The sequence below is a fragment of the Elephantulus edwardii genome, unplaced genomic scaffold (genome assembly GCF_000299155.1).
Source record: "Elephantulus edwardii isolate Elephantulus edwardi_28Jun2011 unplaced genomic scaffold, EleEdw1.0 scaffold00104, whole genome shotgun sequence".
Classification (NCBI taxonomy): domain Eukaryota; kingdom Metazoa; phylum Chordata; class Mammalia; order Macroscelidea; family Macroscelididae; genus Elephantulus; species Elephantulus edwardii.
Window position 1 is genome coordinate 7026570 of NW_006399854.1, and position 26603 is coordinate 7053172.

The window sequence follows — 26603 nt, forward strand, 5'->3', positions numbered from 1 at the left end:
ATATTTCTTTGAAATGGGAACAAATATAGATCTCTTCCAGTCAGTTGGCCAGGTGGTTTTTCTCCAGATTTCTTGGTACAACTTGGTGAGCATGTCCAAGGCAGCATCTGTTTGCTGAAATATGTAAATTGGTGTGCCATCAATTCCTGGGGCCTTGTTTTTTGCAATTCTTTCAGAGCAGCTTGAACTTCTTCCTTCATCACCACAAGTTGTTGCTCATACATTGTTTAATAAAATTCTTCTGTGTCCAGCAATTCCTTTTGGTACAGTGACTCTGTATCCTCTCTTCACCTTCTTTTAAGCTTCCTGAATCATTTAATATTCTGCCCAAAGCATCCTTAAATATTGTAACTCAAAGTTTAAATTTGTTCTTCAGTTCCTTCAGCTTAAGAATTGCTGAGTGAGTTCAGCCCTTTTGATATTCTGACTCCAGCTTCTTGCATATTTCATTGTGATACTTTACTTTGTCTTCCCCTGCTGCCTTTTGGAATCTTCTGTTCAACTCCTTAATCTCTTGATTTCTTCCCTTTGCTTTGGTTTCTTGGCTCTCTAGTGCAACATTCAGAGTTTCTTCTGACATCCATCTTGATCTTTTCTTCCTCCTCTGTCTTTGTAATGACCTTTTGCATTGCTCCTGGATGATATCCCCCAGATCATCCGGTTTTTGCTCATTAATATCCAAAGCCTTAAACCTGTTCCTGAGATGGTTTTGCAATTCAAGTAGGATAGACTCAAGGTCAAATTTTGGTTCCTGTGGACTTGATTTAATTTTTCTCAGCCTCAGTTTGAACTTGCATATGTGTAGTTGGTAGTCTGCTCCACAATCAGCACCTGGCCTAGTTTTCAGAAAGCAAATAACTCAGTCTCATCACAGACAACTCGACAGCACATAACAACAACAGCATAAGGACAAATACTGCATAAGAGCATTATTGAAAAAATAGATGGCAAAGTGTGCAAAAGGTGTATAAATGTTCAAAAGGAGAAAGGGAGAACAGGCAAAAAGAGGGGAAGGAGAGAAATCACCAGGATAGCAGGAGTTAGTGGGTGGATGGAAGAGGTAAAGGAACAGGAAAGCTTCAATAAAGACTTTTAGAAGATGGAGTGTGTTATAATAGGCACAGATCAATAATAAGTAATTACATAAGATGTAATGGTTATGAATGATTGTATAAAACACAATGTGCAGGAACAAAACAATATAATATAAATGAAAGACTGTATAAAACACAATGTCTCTGCATGAAGCACAATGTATATCAATGTTTGCATGCAAATGAATAAAAATATGTAAAAACCCCACAACTCTGCAACTAAATTACTTTTTCTTTCTCTATTCCTCTCTCTCTCAAAGTGTTGACCTTAGCCACATCAATGTCAAAGAGCTTCTTTACAGCTTGTTTGATTTGGTGCTTGTTGGCTTTGACATCCATAATGAACACAAGTATGTTGTTATCTTCTATCTTCTTCATGGCTGATTCAGTGGTCAGTGGAAGCTTGATGATGGCATAGTGGTCAAGCTTATTTCTCCTGGGGGCGCTCTTCCAGGGCTATCTGGGCTGCCTTCGGAGTCTCAGCGTCTTAGGCCACTGGAAGGTGGTGATGTGAGGATCTTCCCTTTTTTTTTTCTCTCTGCGGATGCCCTTCAGGACGCCTTCTTGGCCTTTAATGCCTTTGTTTTGGCTTCAGTTTGGGGAGGGGCAGGGACTTCCTTCTTCGCTTTCGGTGCCATCTTCATAGAACTAAATTTCTTTTAAGCAGACTATTAAGAAACTTAAGCTCTGAATAAAAAGCAAAATTACCCAGATGTAATATGAGATATATGAAAACTTAATCACAGTAAAAGTCATATGTATGTTCATTACAAAATTAAATTAAAATCCAACTGCTGAGGATTTAATATTGCATTGCTATCATAAACTGGGAAAAGAAATGGAATGTAAGGACAACATTGTTAAAATTTAATAACTTTAGAACTAGGAGAAATTCTCTACTATTTATCCTACTTAAAAACGTTATTTTAAATTATCTATACTTATTGTCTATATTTTAAATTATACTTTAATGATAAAGTAATGACAATCTAACTTGATTAAGCAGAAAATACAAACACTGTATCCTCTGATAAGTGCCTAAAATGGCAACAAAAGAAAAGAAAAGATTCAAGGCTAATAAAGGTTTCGAAAATCCACAAGCATTATTATTACTCTATTTGATTTCCAATTTTTGTTCTGATGACTAGACCAGAGAAAAGTTTGCAGTGTATACATATGTGAAATCAAATACATGTGGCAGTTTGACAAGGCTAGCTCATAAAAAAGTAATAATTTAGAAAATTCTTTTCCATAGCCCCTGTGAAGATTAAAAATATCTGTGTGCTTCCACTTAGCAGTTATTCTACCTCCTGACAAACTGCATGTGTTACCTTGTCCTTATTTCATTCTGTTCTAACTCAGTTGGTCATGTTTAGCATCTCACTAATGCCTCCTGTCAGCTAAATTTCCTGTGTATCATGTTCCTTATATATTCATATGTTACTTAACAATATATTTTCTACAGCTGCCTGCTTCATTTTTTTCCCCAATGTCATATGATTTTGTTTCCTTAAGACTGTTCTTTCTGTAAACTAATGCCCTATATAGACAATCAGGGGCCTACTGGCAATCAGGAATTCTCTCTTGGCTACTCTTCAGCCTAACTCCCTTTCTAGTCATTCTTTTTATATATACATATAACTCTTTCTCCCTTTTTATAAAAACCTTTCACAAATTTTTAATAAACCACCTCATAGCCATCTCTCCAGCAACTGTCCAAGAACACATGAAAATGCTATTCCTCTTTCAGACCTTACAGGAAAACAACATCAGACCCCTAGCAGTTGCCTCAATTCCGCAGAAGTAGCTAGAGATAACTTTGCCTCTAATCATCATATTCCTTTGGGCTCTGGAATGTAGGAAGAATGTAGCAATTGCCTCCAGGCCTGATCACTCCTTGAGAAACCTGATAACATCTAGGAGGCCAGATCAAAGACCAGACCAGACAATGAATCTTGATAAGGCTCTGGGCCTGATCACAAAAGCCTAAACCCAAGTTAATTAACAGCCCTTAATTTAGAGCAAAATACCATCTTCCCTACTCCTCCCTGAAACCCCTATAAAATGAAACCTCCCTTGACTGCCCACAAACAATTTTTACCTTCTCCAAGTGTGGTCAGTCACTTGGAGTCCCTCTCAGACCAGGTGATAAAGGCCTGTTCCTTTCTTGGGGCTAGGAATGGGGAGAAAATCCATAATGAAAAGCATTTCCATTGAATTGATTCAAAACTAAGCTTCAGAGAGCTTTCAGAGCTGTAAATTTTATGAATAAGAAGAATTTTATTTTACTTAAACCCTCAATTAATGCCCATGGAAAGGAAGAACCAGTAAGAAACTAAACTATTTCACTGGATAAGCCTATTACAAAAACCCTCTTTAAAGTGTTCAGTAAGGAAAGATGTCCCTTTGAGGACTAAAAGGTGAGGTGACTGACCCAAACCATGGAATTTCCAGTTGTTTCATATGTATAAGAATGTTGAACAATGAATAAAGAAGACCAAAGGAAAGTTGAAGCCTTTTAAATTGTGTGTTGTTGTATATCCTAGAGTCAGAACCAACCCACAGCTGATACTCTGGTGGGTTTTCAGAGGCAGTTAATTGCATGGGAGGAGATTGTCCATCCTTCTCCCACAAAGCAGCTGGTAGTCTCAATGCAGCTTCTTGCCACTAGGTTACCAGAGCTCCCCAAGTTGTGGTGTTAGTGGAAAATATTGCAGATGCCACAAAATGTTAGAAAAACAAACAAATGAGACTTGGGTCTAGTAGAGGGGAATACTCTTTAGATGAAGGATAGTGAGACTTCGTTTCTATAAACTTTTGACAGGCTATCATGAGGTATTAATGCTTGGAGAAGGACATCATGCGCTTGGTAAAAACAGAAGGTCAGAGAGAACGAATAAGACACATAACAAGATGAATTAACATAGTAGCTACACTGATGGATTCAAGCTTTCACTCCATTGTACACAAGGTTGCTATGAGATGGAACCAATGTGAAGCCATCTAACAGAAATAATAATATCCATGGAAGCAACTTTCTTCCCCAGCACCACTTTTGTTGTTAGGTGCCTTTAAGTCCAGTATGATTTATAGTGAACCCATGAACAACAGATCTGAACCTTATCTTATCCTGGGCTAGTCTCACACTTTCTGACATACTCAAGCCCATTGTGGTAGTCACTTACGTCAGTCCACCTGATCTTCCTCTTATTCACTGACCCTTTCCAAGCATCATGTCCCTCTCCAAGAAATAACCTCTCCAAGCAACATGCATGAAGTATGTGAGATGAAGCTTCAATATCTTTGCATCCAAGGAGTATTCTGGCTATACTTTCTCCAAGACATATTTGTTCTTTTGACACTCTTAGGGATATTCAGTATTCTTCTCTAGTATCACAGCTCAAAGGCATCAATTTTTCTTCTGTTATCCTTATTCATTGTCAAACTCTCAGATTCCAATCACACCACCACTAGGTGAACTCAATTTACCAACACCTTGGTTATTAGTCAAGCACGAAGCAATTGCACCAACCCGGGACTCAGTTTCAGCTGTTACTGTGTTAGGAGCTACCACAAGTCAATTCTTGTTTTGATGACAAAATAGAACTGTCCCATGGTAGTTTAGTTGTTCATTTGTTTGTTTGGCTATAGAAGCAGATTATATGGTCTTTCTCCCAGAGCCACTGATCTGGTTCAAATAATCAAACTTCTGGTTAGCAGCCACTAAGGCTCCTTTCAACTCCACCTAACTTCCCTGAAATCAAGAATGGTAGGTTCCCACAGCTGTATTCAAATGAATGAAACAAAGAAGTCTGACCTTATTCATTGGACTCCTTTTGAGTACATTTTTTTTCCTCTGTTTATGGTTTCTAGGAAATTTGCATTCCATTTTCTCTGACAGAATGCTTCTCTTTAATGGACTCCTAGTTCTTTTAAAGGATCACATAGTCAGTCCCTGAACTCCTTGTATATCCTTCCCTTCAGACAGCATTTTGGCCAAGGCAGTCTTGAAAATATAGTGTTAATAAGGCTGCTAAATCATTCTGCACCGGCATCAGGTCAAAGGATTAAACGGTAATTTCCAGACTCATCTTCAGTCCTATTCCCGAGATACCCAGCAGATCACAAATTCATTTCTAAGTCTTATTTTACTTTTATGCCATTGTGCAATTTCCTAAAATCTTGCTAACACTTCGCTGCTTCAGGTGAATGAGTCACTAATAAGTATTACGAGCAATGGAGTATTACCAAGACGATAGAGAGAAAGCATATTCTTCACTATCACAAGGTTTATAACCAAGGAAATAGACACATAGAGGAAATAATAATATATCCTCAAATGCTCTCTAAGAGTCCAACAAATAATTCCTCCTCAGATCAACAGAATTCCACATGCAAAAATCTATTCATGTAACTTCTATCAGTTATTCTTTATAGCCTGATAATTAAGGTCAAGCAGACTCAGAAACTGAGACCCTGAGTAACCAACACAAAACCCCACAGTAAATTTGTCTTATAGAAACTTAACACACCACACCGCCCAACAATTGATAAAGTGGTTCTCTTAAATGCATACAAAATTATACAAGTAATTTTAAAAATGCAAATGTGTGCAAAAGTTAAGATGAATTATGTTGAAAATTTTCATTTCACTTGTCTGGACATAATGTAAGAAGTTTTCTGACAAGAGTGATGGTCCAGAAAATGGGATGTTATAAAATAAGGAGATGGAGATTGTTAACAATTTCCACTTGCTCAGTTCCACAATCAACACTCTTGACACCAACATTCAGGTGCATTAGGTAAAGCTGCTTGCCATCAGGGACCTCTCCAGAGTACTGAAGAGTCAAGATACTAAGGCGCACCTAATCAAGGTCATGGTCTTCGCAATTACTTGCTATGTATGCATGAGAGCTGGACAATGACTAAGGAAGAGAGATGAAGAATAGATGCCTTTTCGTGGTCAGAAAAGTAGAATACCAGTGAAGTAGAGAAAGATCTTCAATAAGATGGACTAACACAGTGATTTTAACAAAGGGCTTTGGCATAGCAGAGATTGTGAGAACAGCACACAATCAGCAAAGTTTTGATTAGTTGTAATTAAGATCACTATGAATCACAGTCAACTCCATAGTACCTAACATGCTGAGAGGATGCTAATAGAATATTTGTAGTCATAATAATATAAATAGTTAATATTGATAAAACCAAAAGAAGACCTTATTGTAACTATATTGCAAGAATAATAGGACTAGAATGGTGCATGCAAATGGGAAGAACAGGAAGGGAAGGTGATAAAAATAAACCTCGTCTCCCACAGCAGAAGTCAAAGCCTTAAACTGAAAAGTCAGAAATAGGTATGTGCTGCTGTTGTTAGGTGCCATCGGGTCAAGTATGACTCAGAGACCCTCTGGACAGCAGATCTGAACCCTGTACTCTCCTCACAATCTCTGACTCACTTGAGTGCATTACTGAAGTCACTGTGTCCATCTGTCTGGTTGAGGGTCTTCATCTCTTTCATCATCTCTCTACTTTTCTATGCATGATGTTCCAACAAGCATGCTATGATGCTGTTAAGTGGTATCAAGTTTGTTCTAACTCACAGTGACCCAACAGAACAAAAACCTGCCCAATCCTGCACCTACTACCCTCAAAAATCTCTACTGTGGTGCAGAAACATGCTATTTGGTGACATGGAGATAAATAATAATCTCTTAAACAACTTGAAAGTTATTATCCACTCTTCAATTAAACAACAAAAATAAAACCTATCACTTGGATTAAAGTCCTAGGATCCATGGGTGATAGAAACAGTGAAGCACCTGACTAATAGCCAAACATTTGGTTGTCTGAATCCATCAGAAACTATCTCTGAAGAAAGATCTTGTAATCTGCATTTTTTAAAATACAAAATTAATTTATTTGGTTTTTTTAAACAGTGGTAGGTGAGGGGTTTTGTAACCTGCTTTTAAAGGTGCTCCTTCTGGAAAGTCCTCTGGAGCAGTTCTATTCTGCACACATAAAGTTACTATGAAATTATAAAAGAAGACGTTGCCAAATTTTCATGGTAGATCTTATATTGATTCAAATTCTCTCAGCAATGTATGAGAATGACTTTTCCCACACTCTTAGTCAGTCCTGGTCCTTTAAGGTGTGGATGTCAAGTCTGAATTAGATACTGCATAGTTTTACAAAGATACAGGTCTAGTAAAAAGAAAGCAGAGGTTAAGGAAAATATTTGCACCACAGAGTATACCTGACTTGCAATTCAAAGATAATTGAGAAGGGTGGGTCTCAGGCCACAGCACAGTTTTGCCAAAGCCAGACCAGGTAAATGAAGAATCCAGGAGCAAAAAGTTTCTTAATAGAGGAGTCTTGCATTGGGCAGTCATATCTCTGTCACATTCAACTATGGTCTTAGAGAAGCCTTGGGGAAGCACGGTCTCACAGTATGAGCTGTCAGGATCAGAAGGCCCAGAAGTTGTCAGTCAACAATGATCAAATGTCTTGTTAATTGGTTAATGAATGACTATCCAGAAATATTTTTAAAAATTAAGTTATCATTCAAATTAATTTGATAAAAATGTTTTCCCAAGCCAGTAGCTGTCTTCACACAGCAGGTTCTCTTGAAGAGTTCTCAGCAGAGCATCTGCATGGCCACCACAATTATAAACCTGGTGTCTATTGTCAGAGTAATTGCATTTTGCATTTGACTTCATACAAATGAAGATAAATCCCTTTTGTATTGACTTGTACTTTACATTTAATGTATTTGTTCTTATGCAGTATGTTAAACATTTTTTCCCCTAGTCAAACTAAATTCTTGAGCTGCAATGCTTAAAGATGCTATGTATGGGCAGAATATTGAATGATCTAGGATGTATCAAGAGAAGATGGAAGAAGTACACTGAGTCACTGTATCAAAAAGAATTGGCTGACACCGAAGAATTTCAGAAAACAACATATGATCAGGAAATGATGATGAAGGAAGAAGTTCAAGCTGCTGTGAAGGAGCTGGCAAAAAACAAGACTCCAGGAATTGATGGAATACCAATTGACTTATTTCAGCAATCAGATGCTGTCTTGGACATGCTCACCAGACTGTCAAGAAATCTGGAGGATAGTTAGCTATCCAGCTCACTGGTAAGAGATCCATAGTTATTCTCATTCCAGAAAATGGGTGACCCAACAGAAAGTAGAGGTTAAAGAACAATATCACCAATATCACATGCAAGCAAAATCTTGCTGAAGATAATTTCAAAATTACTGGAATGGTACATTGATAAAGAACTACCAGAAGTACAGGCTGGATTCAGAAGAGGCCATGGTGCAATGGACATGACAAATGGATCTTGGTTGAAAGCAGAGAGTACCAGAAGAATGTATATCTTTGCTTCATTGACTACACAAAGACATTTGACTATGTAGAATACAGCAAATTGTGGCTAATCTCGAGAAGAATGGGAACACCTGATTGTCCTCATGTGAAACCTGTATTTGGACCAGGAGGAAGTTGTCAGAATAGAGCAAGGAAATACTGCATGGTTTGAAATCAAGAAAAGAGTGTGTCAAGGATGCACCCTGTCTCCATACCTTTTCAGTCCATATGCAGAAAAGATACTTCAGGAGGCTGGTCTTTATGAGGAGGAATGTGGCATCAGAATTGGAGGAAAACTCAATCAACAACTTGCGCTATGCAGATGACAAAACCTTGCCCACTGAAACTGAGGAGGACCTGAAGTGTCTGAACATCAAAAAATGAAGATTATCATGACTGAGCCAGTTGGCAGTACCAAAACTGATGGAAAAGAGATTGAGACAGCTTGCTCGGATCCACAATAAACACTCTTGGGACCAGCAATGAGGAAAACAAATGATGAAATGCATTGAGAAAGGCTGCTGTCAGAGACCTCTCCAGACTGCTGAAGAGCAAAGATGTCAATCTAGAGGCTAAGGTGTACCTGATTCTGGTCTTTGCAATTACTTGCAATGCATCAGAGAGCTGAACATTGAATAAGGATGATAGAAGAATAGATGCCTTTGAGTTGTGGTGCTAGGGAAAAAAGCATTGCATATCATGGACTACAAAGAGAAAAACAGGTCTGTCCTGGAGAGGGTGAAACAAATTGCTTTCTGGAGGCACAGATTTTGAAGCTCCATCTCACATATTTTGGGTATGATGCCAAGAGGAATCAATCCTTGGAGAAGAACATCATGCTTGGAAGGGTGGAGGGACAGAGCAGGAGAGGAAGACCCTGGATGAAATGGATTAACATAATGACTAGGGTCACAGGGGCATTTGTGCCAGAGACCATGAATTGGCTCAGACAGTAGAGGGTTCAGAGCAATAGTGCATAGCAACTCGACGGAACATAGCAACCACATAAGATACTCACAGATAGTTAAAGGAACTGAAATTTGAATATATTATGTCATTTCATTTGTAAGATACATTGTTATTAACTGTCATAGAGTTAGCATCTAATTCATGTGACCCCAAGCATAAAGGGACAAAATATCTCTCTGGACCGAATCATCACCATTACTAGCCATGGATCAGAATGTTGTGATCCATGATCCATAGGGCTTTCATTGACTAATCCTGAAAGTAGACTACTAGACTTTTCCTCAGTCTGGAAGCTCTGCTGAAGCCTCTTCAACATCACAGCAACACACAAATCTCCACTGAGAGGAGGTGGTGGTTGCACAAGAGGAGAAGTAGCTGGGATTCAACCCCGGGTCCTCCCTGGTGTAGAGAAATCCACCACCAAACCACCACTGCCCCATAAGTAAAATATATTGTTACAGTGTATTTATCATATTATTATTATTATTATTGTTATTATTATTATTATTTTCAATATTAACTCCTTTCAATCCCCTCCAAAAATAGGAGAAAAAAAGAAATGTATCTCTAAAAGTTTATTATAGCCGACATTTAAAATTCAAAAATTACTGTAATTCCAAAATTTAAAATTTACTGCAATTTCTTCTTATCTAGAATTTTTTTGCAACAAAATTTTGGTTACATATAAAGTATTAAAATACAATGAATATACTTCATTTGGGGAGTATCTAAGTCAATAAAAATTATTGAGGTTTACAGAGTATGAAAAGTTCGGAGAGAGGAGTGAAGAAAAGTTTCCACCTACCTCCCAATACACAGAGTAACAAACAACAATGCAGTGGAGAATTTTCTATCTGAACAGGCTACAAAGACACAGTATAATCTTTGGGGAAATTTCATAATATTACCTAACACATTTTAATAATATAGTCTTTCTACATTAACTCCTTTATATTATTAGCTGGGATTATGGGTTGCATCATATCATGCTTGGGAGGGTGGAGGAACAGCGCAGGAGGGGAAGACCTTCTCTGAAGTGGTTTGATTCAGTGACTAGAGTAATCAGGGTGGTGGTGTTAAAGACTGTGAGATTGGCACAGGACAGAGCAGTGTTTAGGGCTGTTGTACATAGGGTCGCTATGAGTTGCAGGCGACTCAATGGCACATAACAACAACATATAATCTTGTTCTAAAAATTTAAAAACCATTCACTATTAAGTGAGAGGCTCAGAAGCTCTAGATGAAGTAAGTTTTTTAGGCATACTCATGTTCCAAGTATTTCTACTTGTGCAGATGTCTTTAAATAAGGAGAACTTTTAATTAGTTCAGACATCAGAGATCATCCAATATAGTTCTACCCAAAAATGTACTCAAGACTAAATTTAAAGCAAAAGTGTGAATAAAAAACCAAAACTATGACTATTCCAAAAATTGTTCTTTACAAAACCCCTCTTATCTGTATGTAAATTTGAGTACCAAATCCAGAAAGGAGGGTTGAAAAAATTGTCTGTATACAATGAATTTTAAAATGCTGCAGATTTTCTAATAAAATATAGTTTATTCCAGCACCATTCCATTAGTTATCTCATTTGCAAAATAAATGTGAACGCTTCAATGTTTCCTTCCTACGTCTTCACCAACTACAATAACTGACTCCTCTTAAAGTCATTTTTCAAGTTCTTACCATTTTCCACCATCAAGGAAAAGTGGACACAATTAATTATTTTAATAAAATTAAGGCAAGTGTTTAATAGAGTGAAAATTGAAATTGGCAACTAAAGAGTAATTCAATCTGTTTGTAGACTTTTATCCAAATATCTCAAAACATACACACCACAGCAGTCAGAAAAAAACAAAAAGTGCTTACCTCATCTACATTTTCAAAGGCATTGATGATGTCATAAGGTAAACAAGACAGCAGATCAATCACAAACCAAGTTTTCAAATAGTTCATCCTTATTAGCTTAGGGTCAGAAATGACCTCACCACCAGGCCCCACAAAAGTTGTGTGAAAATTTAAAACGATGTCAACCAAAAAAATAACATCCACCACACTGTCCAGCACCAGCCAGGCTATGTTGTTCTGTTTGGTTTTGAAGGAAACATTATAAGGAACCATAATTGCGGTGTAGAAGGTAAGAATTAAAATCACCCAATCCCAAGTAGTTTTAAAAGCACAATAGTGTAAAATAATATGTGGTGGCGTCTTTGGCGCTTCTTGTTTATACTGTGGAAGAATATCTGATCCCAGTTGAAGAACCTAAAAGAGAAGAAAAAAATATTATGTAGATGATTTGGCACTTTCTGCAGTCAACAATGACATCAAGCTTGTTGTAAACTGCTAGTCTAGTCCATTCCAACTCATGATGACCCCGCTGCATGCAAAGACCTGCTTCAAAGGATTGAGTTTTTCCAGAAGCACCTCATCAGGCCTATGCTCCAAGGAAGCTCTGGTGGCCCTAGTGATAAGAAGCTGCACTGCAATCCCAAAGGCATGAGGTTCAAATCCACTAACTACTTCTGTGGGAGAAGAAAGGGCAATCTCTTATGTGATTTACAGCCTCTGAATACCTACTAGAGGGTCAGCCATGAGTTAGCTCTGACTTGACAGTATATAACAACGTATTCCAAGGTACCCCGGGAGAAGTTCAAACTACCAACCTTGTGATCAGTAGCTAAGCATTTAACATTTGCATCATCCAGACACTCCTAGATCAAACTTACTGGAAGTCAAACATTGCCTGTGAAACTCTTGGTTTCAAGGCCAGTCATACCCCCAGATTTGTCTGATGGTTCTCCTGTGTTGCACTGAAGTTTTATCAAAGGAAATCTCTCCATATACAATTGACCTACCATGTTGACTCCTCTGCTGGTCCATCTGGCTTACTTTCCAGCAGCAGCATCAATTCTCAGCCCTTCTGGAAGTCCACTCCTTGTAATGCTTTATGCATACTCGCTTTGCAGTCCTGCCTAAAGTCACCCTTCTCTCACTGAGTACCCAACAGCTATTTGGGTGACTCACCCTAATCCATGCTGCACCCACATTGAGCACCTTAGTAAGTGTGGCTTTCGTTCTGACGGTCTCCTTGAAGCCCCGCTGTTGGTGATCCTGCTATTGAGTGAGACTCAGCAAGGGTTCTTTAAAACTGGCACAGAGATACGAGAAGTTATAAATATTATAGACTATTTTTCTTTATCTCCCTAAAATCAGAACTCAAAGAATATTATGGGGCTTTGCACAGATGCAAATTCCTTTCATGGGGAAAAAAAGAGTTTGAAGACTCAATTTTCCTCTCTGTACCTTTTTTTACTAATGCAAGAATTTCAGAGTAAGGTTATACAATATGAACTATGACTTCTCTGATGAGATTTAATTAAGAGACAAAGAGAAAAAGCAAATGATCTAATTATACCAGAGGTTGATGCAGCCCTGAACAAAGGCGAGCCAGGACTTGTACTGTCTTTTGATGTTTCTTAGAGGAAAGGAAACTGGAAATAGTGGAACCGAGTTGAAAGGCCTGGTAGTGTCCACTGCTGCCTGCCATCAGTGAAACTAAGACTGAGTAAGATTAAACATTAAGGAGTCTGGCAAGTGAATAAGAATGTGAATGTATTAAATGTTTTTCCAACAGCACGGCTCATCTTATACTCAATGTCTCAGAAATTCCTGGGATCAAGAAACTAGAAATCAAAATATCTAAATCATGAAATCAGAAATGCATGAAATAATTGAGTGCAGGAATATATGTAAACAGAAACACCCTTCGGCATGAGCGTCTGATGGTCACATACAACACAGCAAAGCAATTCTATTAGTATATTTTGAAACCTGGAAGATGATTATCCTGAAAAACCTCTTAAAAAAATAAATTGAGTAAGTTAAAACTTAATGTAACCTGTTGGTATTCTCTTTTGTTTTATTATAATTATTATTCCAAGCTCAGTGATGTTTACAAAGATTTTTATGCATGGACCCATATTATCAGCAGCCCAGTTATATTTTCTCCCCCCATTTGGTCTTAAATTCCTTATTCAATTTGCTTAAAATCGACCCAGAGCTGACCCACCACTGGATTTGCCAGGCTGTAAATCACATGGGAGACTGTCTGATAGTCTCTTTAGGAGCACAAAAGTATTGCTGGCGAAGAGTGTTGAATACACCATGGACTGCCAGAAGAACAAACAAGTTCATCCTGGAGAGAGTGAAACCAGGCTGCTCCTTGGAAGCGAGGATTCTGAAGCTTCATCTGACACATTTTGGGCATGTCTCAAGGAGGACCCAGTCCTTGGAGAGGGAAATCCTTTTTGGAAGGGTGGAGGGACAAAGCAGGAGAGGAAGACCCTTGAAGACATGGATTGATTCAATGACTGAGGTAATGAGGGTAGGTGTGTCAGAGACAGTAGAGTTGGCCCAGGATAGAGAACATTTCAGGGCTATTGTACACAGGGTTGCTATGAGTTGCAAGCAACTTGATGGCACATAACAATAACAACGGGTGTAGAAACAAATTATTCTACCAAAAATACAAGTATCACATTGGGACAAAAGTATTGACAATACGGAATCATTTAACTGTGGCATCTCTCTCACATCCCAGTCACTAGCTATCAATTCTTTTTTTTTTTTAAATTTTTTTTTTTTACTAGCTTCCAATTCTAATATTCCCATGACAAAAGTCCAATGTTGAAGTTTTACCATCTATGTCTACCCACTATTTGAACAGAAATAATTCTTATTTGGAAAATAAGAGCAAACTGCAGACATTATAGGGAGCTCTGGTGACCTAGTGGGCTTGGAGTTGCCCTGCCAACTCAGAGAGAAGGGATTTGAAGCCACCAGCTGCTCCCTGGGATAAAGATGAGCAATCTCCTCTCATACAATTTACAGCTTTTGAAAACACTCTGTAGGGTTAACTATGACTTGGTTTTGAAAGAAAAGCAGTAACATAGTATAATTTTGGGAGCTCTGAACACTTTTTCCTTCATAAGTTAGTTCCTCCTTCCACTCAAATAATAATAAAAACAAAAATGTTTTATGAATGCATTGGTACAAAGACCAATATGTTAATCTTATACTCCAAAATACTATTTTACCTAAAAATTGGCTTTAATTCCCCTATTGAAAGAAATACAAAAAAAATTTTCTTGTGATGGATGGTGAAGAGATTGAGATTGTTCACAGCTTCAGTTTGTTCGGCTCCACGGTCAACAATCTTGGCACCAGCAGCCAGGAAATAAAAAAACATATTGCAATAGGAAAGTCTGCAGTTAGGTACCTCTCTAAAGTACTCAAGAACAACGGTGTCTCTCTGGAGACTAAGGTCCACCTGATACAGGCCATGGTCTTTGCAATCACTTGTTATGCATCAGAGAGCTGGACAATGACTAGGGAGGATAGAAGGAGAATTGACGCCTTTGAGCTGTGGTGCTGGAGAAGAGTATTGAATGTTCCATGGACTGCCAAGAAAACAAACAGATTCATCCTAGAGAGGGTTAAATCAGGCTACTCCTTGGAAGCAAGGATTTTCGGACTTCGTCTGACATACTTTGGACATGTTGTAACGAGAGACAGGTCTTTGGAGAGGGACATCATGCTTGGTAGAGTGCAGGGACAGCACAGGAGGGGAAGACCCTCTATGAGATGGATTGATTCAGTGACTGGGGTAATCGGGATGGGTGTGTCAGAGGCGGTGCATTTGGCGCAGGACAGAGCAGGGTTTAGGGCTGTTGTGTATAGGGTCGCTATGAGTCGGAAACAATTCGACGGCACATAACAACAACAACAACAACAACCCAAAGTGAGAGCCATTTCCTGGTCTTACATTTCTTCCAACATTCAGGATTCTATTCTTTAGACAGTGACCAGCTTAAATAAAATGCACCAAAAATCAAATCAGGAGAAAACAAGAAAGAAAGGAAGTGAAACAAGAGGGAGGGGGAAATGAAATGAACAAATAAGCAAAACCAGATATACAAGATTTTAGATTTCGATCTTTCTACTAAGCAAATCACTATTTCAATTATAGCTTAGTCACTAGGGCCGTCTCTTACAAATTCATGAGCAGTAACTCTACACTTTCTTGGTAATTCATTTATACTTTTGAAAACATAACCTTTAAGTGGGAGGCAGATGAAATCACATTTTCTGATGCACTCGTGTACAGATACAGACACACTCGTGCTCTCTGAAGACCAAGGAGCCGAAACCACTGGCATGGCAGTGCTACGTATGTGTATCTCCATCCACTGCAAAAGTGAAAAGCTGCAGACAAGCAGCAGGATGTGCATGCACGTAGAAACTTAACGAGATGCCGACAGAAAGACTAGAATCTAGGCATGGCTCCAAATGTAGAGGTCCAGGTGGAGTTAAGAGAAAATGGATGTATCTTGGGGAATGAGAAGAGAAACTAAAATTTCACAGCAAAATTAGGCACTCATGTTGAGCAAATTATAAAAATCTTTCAGGTCAACAAGAAGAATAATTTTCTTGTGCCAATTCTGTGTTATTTTGGAGCCAATCTTTAAAGATCTATGAGAATAGGTTGCAGAAGTACAGACCAAATCTATCCTGAAACCTTGTTATTTCTGCATATCCTCTAAAACCACGTCAAAGATCTGAGAAAAGGCAATTCTGTATCTGAATCAGATTTATAAATACTAATTGAAGGACAAAAATACCCCCAATCAGATGAGAAGAAACAATTAAAAAAGTTTCTCAAAATAACATTTCTTAAAAATTAAAATGATGTCAAGGGTAACAATATCTGTCCACCTGGTGTGGAGAAAAAGCAACCATGCAGAATTTGGGGTTGTCAAATATAATTTCTTTTTCCCTCTACAATCCACTTCCTCACATTCCATGTCCAGTTGGATAATCAAGAAAATGCTGAATATATGTAATTCAAAATAAATTTTATCTGTAAAAGGACACAGTCACAAACGAATGGCATCAAAATCATTCATTGACTATGCAAAGGCATTTGACTGTGTGGACTGCAACAAACTGGCCAATTCTGAGAATAACGGGAATTCCAGCACACTTGATCATGCTTATCTGAAACCAATACTTGGACCAGGAGGCAGTCATCAGAAGAGAGCAAGGGAACGCTCCATAGATCAAAAGTGGAAAAGGTGCACACTAGAGATGTATCCTATTCCATATGTTTTCAATCTATATGCAGAACAGATTATCCAGGAGGTTGGGCTCTATGAGGAGAAATGTAGCACCAGGATTGGAGAAAGACTCATCAACAACCTATGACACAACTCTGCTTGCTGAAACTGAGGAGACCTGAAGTACTTGCTGCAGATGGTCAGGGACTACAGCCTTCAATATGGATTGAAGCTCAATATCAAGAAAACAAAGATTCTCACAACTAGGCCGATTGGCAGAATCATAATGGGTGGTGAAGAGATTGATATTGTAAAGAATTTTTGTCTGCTTGGCTCCACAATCAACACTTTTGGCAACAGCAGTCAGGACATTAAAAGACAAATTGCATTGGGAAAGTCAGATGTCAGAGACCTCTCTAAAGTATTGAAGAGCAAGGATGTCAGTCTGGAGATTAAGGTGAGCCTGATACAGGCCATGGTCTTTGCAATCACTTGTTATGCATCAGACAACTGGAAAATGACTAGGGATGATAGAAGGAGAATTGATGCTTTTGAGCTGTGGTGCTGGAGAAGAGTATTGAATATACAAGTTCATCCTGGAAAGGGTGAAATCAGGCTGCTCCTTGGAGGCAAGGATTCTGAGACTTTGTCTGACATACTTTGGACATGTTGCAAGGTGACTTCAGTCCTTGGAGCGGGACGTCATGCTTGGAAGAGTAAAAGGACAGCATAAGAGAGGAAGACCCTCCATGAGATGGATTGATTCAGTCACTGGGGTAATGGGGGTAGGTGTGTTGGAGACAATAAGATTGGCACAGGATAGAGTAGAGTTTAGGGCTGTTGTACATAGGGTCACTGTGAGTCACAGGCAACTCGACAGCACATAACAATGACAACAACATACTTCTTGGTAATAAAAGAAACATTATTGAAAATGGAAATGGTATCTGCTTTAAAATTGTGCAAAACGCTTATGATGTTTTAAATGCATCATTTATTACTGGTTGCATGTGAAACAAGAGTTATTTAAGAACAATTCCTTTGACTTTGGCTTGGATAATTGGATAGATATGATGTTGTTTTTGTTGTTGCTAGGTAACATTGAGCCAGCAAGAACAAAAGAGAAAAAATCCTGTGCTAACTGTATTATCCTAACATTTTCTGTCATGTTCAGGTTCATCACCGTAGTCACCTCGTCAATCCATCTCATTGAGGGTCTTGACTATGCTCAGGCTCACTGAAGGTTTTTAGTCTTTCACTGGTCATCAACTTTTCCATACCTGACGTCCTTTTTCAAGCACTGGCACTTCCTGACAATATGTCCAAAGTATATAAATAAGATGAAACTTCACCACTTCTTCCAAGACATATTTGTTTGCTCTTTTGGTGTATTGTTCCACGTGTATTGTTCCATGGATAATTTAATGCTCTTCACCAACATCACATTTAAAAAGCATCAATTCTTTTGTAGTCTTCCTTATTCATTATCCAACTTTCCTAAACATACGAAGAGACTGAAAATACCATAGTTTGAGTCAGGCATACCTTTGTCTTTAAATTTGCATTCTTGTGCTTTAGCACTTTAAAGATCTTTAATGATGTGACTCTTATCAACCACTTCCATGTCACTATATGTCATTCGATACCTTCCTTCCCTACAGACTTCAAGTACAATGATATTGTACTTGATCAAAGTTATCATACTCTTTCCTCTTTAAGCTTTGCCCAAGCTAGCTTTCCAAGTAAAGCATGACCATTATTTCTTTTTCGTCTGGTTAAAATCTTACAATTTTATGATTGACTTAGTTTAGGTGTCACAACAAGCATGCAGCCTTCCCTGGAGTTCTAAATGATTTCCCATGGTACTTATCCAGAAATTCATCACATTCTAATGTCAGTTTTCTTAAGTAGTTCTTAGATACTAAATGACAAAAAACCCTCATTTATACGGACATCTTTTGCAAGATCTAAGAATAATAGAGAAAACTTTTCAATAATTGTTTGCTACATATATAAGATGGATGCATGAGTAAATTTTTTATTCCAGTTTCTCAAACAAAATCTCACCCTACAAGCATTACCTTTAATGTCACTTATTATTTGAGCATTTAAAAGGTGTGGAGAAAGAGAAATGTCTGAAATGTCTACAAGGAAAAAATAAGTCAGCAAATAAGAGTTTATAAAGTGGTGTTGGTGTTGGTGGTGTTGCTGGTGTTGTTGTTGTGTGCCATCAAGTTGGAAGCTGACCTCGCAGCAGGTTATCGGAGGCAGTCAATCACACAGGAAGGGCCTGTCGATCTTTCTTACATGGAGAAGTTGGTGGATCCGAACCACATACCTTTATATTGGCAGCACAATTCCTTACCACTAAGCCACCAGTGCTTATAAAATATTAACCAGAAATAATTACATGGAATCATTTTAGGGAGTGGGAAAGTATCATCACCACCAATATCTCGGGAAGCAAAGTTAGTCACACTTACTTCAGCTAATCTTGAATGCTTGTGGACCACCTCTGTTTTATTCATTGGTGTGAGCTGCTGCAAAACACTTCGGCTATTTGTCAAAGCCCGTGTCAGTCGAGCAAATTTTGTCCAACCTTGAAAATAAGGAAAGAAAGTCTCAATTTTTCACACATAACGAATATGGAATCCAATGTGCTTGCTGACAGTTACAGGGTTAACAATTATGTAGCATCTAGAAAGAATTAAAAGTACCAGTCTTTTTAAATTAAAAGTATCAGTGCTTTTTGCTCATCTGGGTCCTGCAACTGGTTGTCACCTTATGAACTCTGGTTCTTCAGACTTGAACTAGTGTCCTGTCACACTGCCTGCCTACCAATTAAAGTAATTAAAGCAAATAGCTTTGAAAGCCTGCAGTCTCTCTTCTGATCCACCTATACAGTTCTTTAATCCCTGTATCTAAGAGGGTGAGGAGAAGCCACTAACCTGGTATCTGCCCCACTAACTTGGGATTTTCAAGCTTTTACAAGTATATGAGTATCCCTTTGCAATGAGTCTGTCCTTTATTTATATATTTCTCAGGTATACTCCTCATTGATTTTGCTTCTCTAAAGAACCCAGCCTAAGATATTTATTAACAATATAAACATATCATCATCTATTTGAAATATAGCTATAAAATAAGGAGTAGCTTTGTGCAGTGGCAATATCGTAGCCAGTGAGCTTGAAGCAAACTGATATCACGTATAGAAAGTCCTTGTTTCTTATTCATCAACAGATATCATCCTCCTAGCAATGAAAACAAATAGTTAAGCTTTTAGAATTATGTTCAGCCTCAAGTCCCACTCTGTAAAGCATGCTAAAGGAAAAAAACAAACAGGAGACATGGCACCATGTCTTAGGAGTTCCATAAGCACATAAAAGATAAAATAATAAATGTTTCATTTACAAAAAAAGTCCTTGCTATTATGACAGAAATCACAGCTGACCCTTTGGGCTATTAGAGGCTGTAAAACACATGAAAGGAGACTATGCATCTTTCTTCTGAGGAGCTGTTGTTGGTTCAAACCATCAAAGAGGCTTTACTTTGGATTCGGAGCTCAACTTCCTAAAGACTATGCAACTAGAGGTAAACTACACCTTATACCATCAACCTAGACTTTTCTTTTAAATGTTAAAACTGTGTATCTAGTTGGCTCCTAGTTACCTCTACTAAGGTGTCCCACAGGCATCTGCATTTTGAGGTATCCAAAGTTTATCTCATCACCTTCTTCATACATCCCCAGCCAACTTTGTATCTTTCACATATCCTTGGGCTTGATGAATGGTCCCATGAATTAATTTTCCAAGAGTCAGAAAACGGAGACTTGCTTTCCGTCTTTACTATACACATTCAAGTTCGTGCTCGCTCTCTTGTGCTCTCTCTCTCCCTCTTCCTCTCCCTCTCTTTCTCCCTCACCCTTTCCCTCTCTTATATCCACTCTTACAGTTTATAATTTCACACTGCACACATTTTATTCAACTTGAAACTTCTCATCCCATTCTACTAAGTCAGACACTGTGTCGTCATTCTGCTGAGTTAGATGACAGCATCCCAAAGACCACATTCCTTCAAGCAACTCTTCAGATAGCTGCCAAAATTCTATGTAAAGCACAAATCCAAACCATGCCTTTCTTTCTTTTCAAACTTTCTAAAATAGTTTCCAGAAGTAATCAAGAACGGCCTTAACCTCATTTTGATATGTCTGTACTCAGGATTTTGTTCTGTATCTCTCTCCTCTCCCGTCTTTATTCATACATACTAGTTCTATGAACAGTAATAGCAAACTAGAAAAACAAATCTAAAACTAAAATTCAAATTACTAGTAAAATTTTAATGGTTAATGTGTATGTGTTTTCATGCTATATAATCAGACTGGCTGGAATGCATTATTCCTATGCTGTGTCTCTGGTCAATGCTTAATGGTTCCTCCAGATTCATTCAATTAAAGGATTGATTCCTTCTGAGGAGCTCTGACTGATCTAGAGGCTACTCTGATCTAGCAGAGAAAGACATTATCCTCTGCACCTTTAAAGTACAGGATGCATAGCTCACATGTCAATAACATGATTATGATGTACTCTCCTTTTCAGCACATTGATGAAGAGTCTGGCACAACAGAGATCACAAATATATAAAGTTTATTTATAATTTTTTTTAAATAAGCCCTGTCTTTTGTCATGAGATTTTAGTTAGGCTGGAGTTATTGGGGTACAAGATATGAAGGTAGAGTCACATGACAGCATATACAGGAGCAATTAGTATCTTAAGATATTACTTGGTGATTGTTTTCTTACATCAGCTGAGTATTTTAATTATTTTGAATATTTCTAGAAATGTCTTGGTTTTATTTGGTTTATACTTTTAAGTTGGGTAAAGTGAATATATGTATGTATTACAAGAGAAACATTTAATTTTAAACAAGTTATTGTACTTCATAATTTACATAGAAAGCTGGTTTTCCAGTCAATAGTTCGTATATTATTCTGTGACATTAGTTAAAGCCCCTCATTGTGTCAGCGCTCTCCCTATTTCTCTCCCTGTGTTCTCCATTTTCATTTGTCTTGCTTTCACCAGGCTTTGAAGGTCAGAATAAGAAAGGAAGATCCCTAGAAAATGACTTGACATAGTGATGCTAACAGTGGGCTTAAGTCTATCAGAGATGGTGAAGGGGGCACATGAGAGTCAGGGTTCATACCTGTTGTTCATAGGGTCGTTATGAGTTGTAGTCAACTCAAAGGTACATAATAAAAACATGTTACTCCTGTGACTTTTCATTCATTTCAGGTAAATACGGCCCTTTTGGCTTGTATAGTTGATTGTTCTAAGAAGCATATTCTTCATAAAAGGTATTCTTTTATAGTCTCATCTTTACTTGGCTGAAAAGCAGTCTCCTTGAGTATCACCAGTTTTAAGTTAGAAAGTCAATTTAAGGCAACAATGATCTTGAGGATTCTTCTCGTCACTATAAAACCAGTAAGCTGTTTCTTTATTGATTTGGTGTTTGTTTGTTAGTTTGTTTGTTTAACTTGAATTCTGTTCTCCATTTTTAACCATTCTAGCTGGGGTCTTCTTTTATCTCCTTAGTCGGAGTGGTTGGTAGTAGTAGCCAGGTTTCAGGTTAAAGGAGATTACGGTTCAGATGAGCAATTAATCCTTGGGACTAATTATTTCTTTGATGCTTCTTATACGATCACCAGTAAGCTTTTAAGTCAGCATATGCTACTTGCTACCAGGATATACAGCTTTTTCAAATATGTGTCTTATTTTGCACATGAAGTCAGTATGATTAAGGACTAGTTCACCTCTTTTCTCTAATTTATTTTAGATTCAAAAAACAACAAAAAAACAAAAATAAAGTGTGTGCATCTTTCTTCATAGGTAAACACTGAACTATCACTAAGGAAACAAAAAGAAAGAAATGTAACAACAACTCTTCATATGAAAAGTGTTTTTCAAACAACATATCCTGAGTGACAGCTTCCTTAAACACAGATGAAAAGATGATTAAGTAAATGATAAGATTTTTATAAGACAAATACTATTCTTTCAAATTCTAGTTGTCAAAACACAATTGGGACATAACCATGAGACACATTTTTTTGTTGAGTAAATGAGTGGAAACACTGAATAGGAATTAAGCCAACATAGTATCATGTGTGTGTTGCTGTGTGCCACAGAGTCAGAACTGACGCATAGCTGACCATGCAGTAGGTTTTTTAGAGGCAGTTAACTGCATGGGAAAAGATTGTCCATCCTTCTCCCACGGAGCAACTGGTGGTCTCGAACTTCATGCCTTCATGATTATAGTGCAGCTTCTTGCCACTAAGCCACCAGAATTCCCTATTATGTGTATATAAAAGTTAAATAAAAGGACAGAAATACAGATCTTAGTCAATACTGACTTAATTCATCAGTCCCATGAAGGAAGAGAGTTGTAGAAAAGGTGTGGTAGTGGAGACTGAGGAAGGCATGTTAGGCACGTGGAAGAAGAGAATCCAATCACTGAAGGAGAATTTTAAAAACTTAACAGAAAAATAAAGGTAAGGGTGGCACATAATGAACTAATTCAGAAATAAATACTAGAAGGGGGCAGTTAATAAGATATACAAAGAACTTTTTTTTTTCCTTCCTAGAGAAGTTGAAAGCAACTGTCAACTTGGGTAACTATGAAGGAGCTTTGGATATAGAAATAACCATGGACCAAGACAAATCCAAGCAATGTTTAATTTTGCCATTATATCAAAGATGAGCACTGAAAGCTATTCTGGTTTCTCATTGTCAGAACTATCTGGCAAGTCCCTCAACACCACTGTATTACCACTTTCTCTTCATTTTAATTAGATTACCTTTGTTTTTAATTCATTTTTTAAAAGAAATCATCAGGAACATAATCTTCAACTTCCTTTCTCTCTCCTCTACCTCAAGATATACCTACGATGCTATTTACTTCTTAACTAATATTTTCAACAAGTAGGCATTGCTCCTTCCTGACTGTGCATATGTTGCCCTGATAAATTTTCAGTTGTTGATGATGATTGCCTTCGAATCAAGCACAACTCATAGTGACCCTATGAACAAAAGGCCTGAAGCCCCTCTACAACTATTGACATTTATCAAAGTTTATAGAGTTTCCAGAGGCATGTTATTTAGGCAGGACTATGCCCTCACTAACCAAGGCACAGTGAATCACCGGAAGTTCAATTCTCTTGCCTATGCTTTTAGAATTGCTGGAGTTTATTTCTAAACTAGTGCATTTGATTTCTCTCACCAACCCCCATTGTACAGTCAAACTTTGAAACTGAGAAGCCACACTGTCTAGGTCAGACAGAAAAGACATATCAGCAGTTCTAACTTTTCTCAGCGATACATTTACTGATCTCACCTTTACAGAGACCCAACTGTTATGACTGATTATTCAGCACAGTTCACTGATGTTACTTAGATGGGGTCGATATACGGTAATGTGAACAGAAAGCTGAATATGAAGTGCCTAATACTTGCCCTATAAGTTATTCACGGCACTACAAAAACATTTGTTCTCCTAAAAGCTAAGAATGCCAACTCCTCTTTAATAAAACATTAACTTAGCTCTATTGGGTTGCAATTAACCTCTTTGTCATGAACTGCATAATCTTAAAACTAAAAGGAAGTCTCAGAGGCAGTTAAATCAATCTACTGGAATGCAACACAAGATTCTAATCTATAAGAAAGAGCTTAGATAAACAATTTTACTCTTCACCAAAGAGACTACATAGTATAATTACTCATATTTCATCCATTCTTTCCTCTCTAAAGAAAACCATTGGCTTCCCACAAGGGAAAAGTTGCTGTATTTGCTGTTATTTTCATTCTAGGTTTGTGGGAAGTTTTGATTGTGTATTGTCTCACTTACTAGCACAAAGGTGTCATAACTATAAAGGACATGCTATTTCACACTGTAAATATCTTGACAGGTTTGAAGTTTGTTTGAAAATATTACGCAATAAATTTATACCATAGCATATATATGAGCGCAGATTAGTACTATTTTAAAACACATACAAAATCAAAAGAATTACTTTCTTAGCAATAATTTTCCCCCTTTTTAATTATTACACATGAGGATTATCTAAACAATAGTTCCAATGCCTCAATAGCTGGGAGCGGGAATAACAAAAACACTCGTGTTGCTGTTCCTAGGTGCCGATGAGTTGAGTATGACTCATAGAGACCCTATGAACAACAGAACTGAAACCTGCTCTATCATGTACCATCTTCATCATCTCTGATACACTTGAGCCCATTGCTGCAATCACTATGTCAATCCATCTCATTGGGGATTTTTCCACACCTTTAATAACCCTTCATATTTCCAAGCATAATGTCCCTTTTCAAGGAATAGCCTCTCCTTAGAACATGTCCAAAGTACAAGAGACAAAGTCAACCATTTTGTCTCCAAGGAGCAGTCCATCTGCACTTTTTTTGAAGACATATCTGCTTGTTCTTTTGTTAGTTGACAGAATATTCCATTACCCACCTCCAACATCATAACTCAAAGTTATCAATTATTCTTCTGTCATTTTTATTCATTGTCTAATACTCAGATACATAACAGGTGATTTAAAAGATCACGGCCAGGAGTTCTGGTGACCTAGTTACAAGAAGCTGTGCTAGAATCCCAAAGGTACATGGTTCTAATACACCAGTTGTTCTGCTGCAGGAGGAGGGGCAATCTCCTCATCTGCCTTTTGGCTCTAATTCAATGGTATACAACAACAACAAAAGACCATGGCCTGAATCAGGTTCACTTTAGTCTTCAAACTGACATCATTATTTTAAGAATTTTTAAAAGGTCCCCGGCAGTAGACCTGCCCAATCTGCTGATTGTTAGCATCAAGGGTTCTGACTGTTGACCCAAGTAACAGGAAATAATTTGCAACTTCAATCTTGTCTCCATTTATCATGATGTTGTCTGTTAGCCCCATGGTGGGGACCTTTGTTTCCTTGATGTTGATATGTAATCCATACTAAAGGCATTAGTCCTAGATCTTCTGAAGCAAGCATTTCAAGTTCTCATTTTCAGCAAACAAGGTTGTGTCATCCGCTTAATACAAGTTGTTGATGAGTCTTCCTCCAATCCTGATGCTATTCCTCTTTATCAAGTCCAGCTTCTCAAATGACTTTTTCAGTATACTGATTGAATAGGTATAGAGAAAGGATACATCCCTGACACAGACCTTTCCTGCTTTAAAACCATGCAGTATTCCCTTGCTAACTGTTCAGACAACAGCTTCTTGATTGGGTATAGAGTTTATATGAGCACAATAAAATGTTATGGAATTTCCTTTCTTCTCAATGTTAACAATAGTTTGCTATGATCCACGTAGCCAAATGTCTCCGCACAGTCAATTAAACACAAATAGACATTCTTCTGTTATTCTATGCATTCAGCAGAGACCCACCTGACATTAACAATTATATTCCTGGTGCATCTTTTAAACTTCGCTTGAATTTCTGGAAGGTTCTTATTAATGTATTTTTCTAGCCATTTTTTATTATCTTCAGCAATATGTTGATTGCATGTGATATTAATAATATTGTTTGATCATTTCCATATTCTCTTGGCACACCTTTCTTGGGAATGAGAACAAATATGGATCTCTTCTAGTAAATTGGCTAGTCAACTGTCCTCTAAATTTCTGGACACAGATTGATGAGCAAATCCAGGGCAATATCTGTTAGTTGAAATATGTCATTTGGTATTCCATCCATTCCAGGGACCTTAATTATATTTGCCAATGTCTTATAATATTACCATTCTACCAGAACCAGATTTCTTGACACATCTTAGTGAGCCCATCAGGTCAGTGTCTCTTTGTTGAAATATGTCAGTTGGTATGCCGTCAACTCCTGGAGCCTTGTTTCTTGCCAATTCCTTCAGAGCAATTTGAACTTCCTCCTTCATCACCATAGGCTCTTGCTCATATGTCATTTCATGAAATTCTTCTGGGTCAGCCAATTCCTTCTGATACAGTGACTCTGTGTATTCCTTCCATCTTCTCTTG

General features: G+C 37.8%; 1 protein-coding gene across 2 annotated transcripts in view; it reads right to left on the reverse strand.

Annotated features, from left to right (window-relative positions):
- The window catches only part of KCNH5 (potassium voltage-gated channel, subfamily H (eag-related), member 5), a 591159-nt gene that overhangs the window by 447285 nt on the left and 117271 nt on the right, over positions 1 to 26603 (reverse strand). For both annotated transcript variants that reach the window (XM_006891790.1, XM_006891789.1), the window contains exons 5-6: positions 19038 to 19153; positions 11309 to 11701 (exon numbers count right to left, since the gene is read on the reverse strand). In XM_006891790.1, coding sequence (XP_006891852.1) covers positions 11309 to 11701; positions 19038 to 19153 — 509 coding nt within the window. The remainder of the gene's footprint in view (positions 1 to 11308; positions 11702 to 19037; positions 19154 to 26603) is intronic.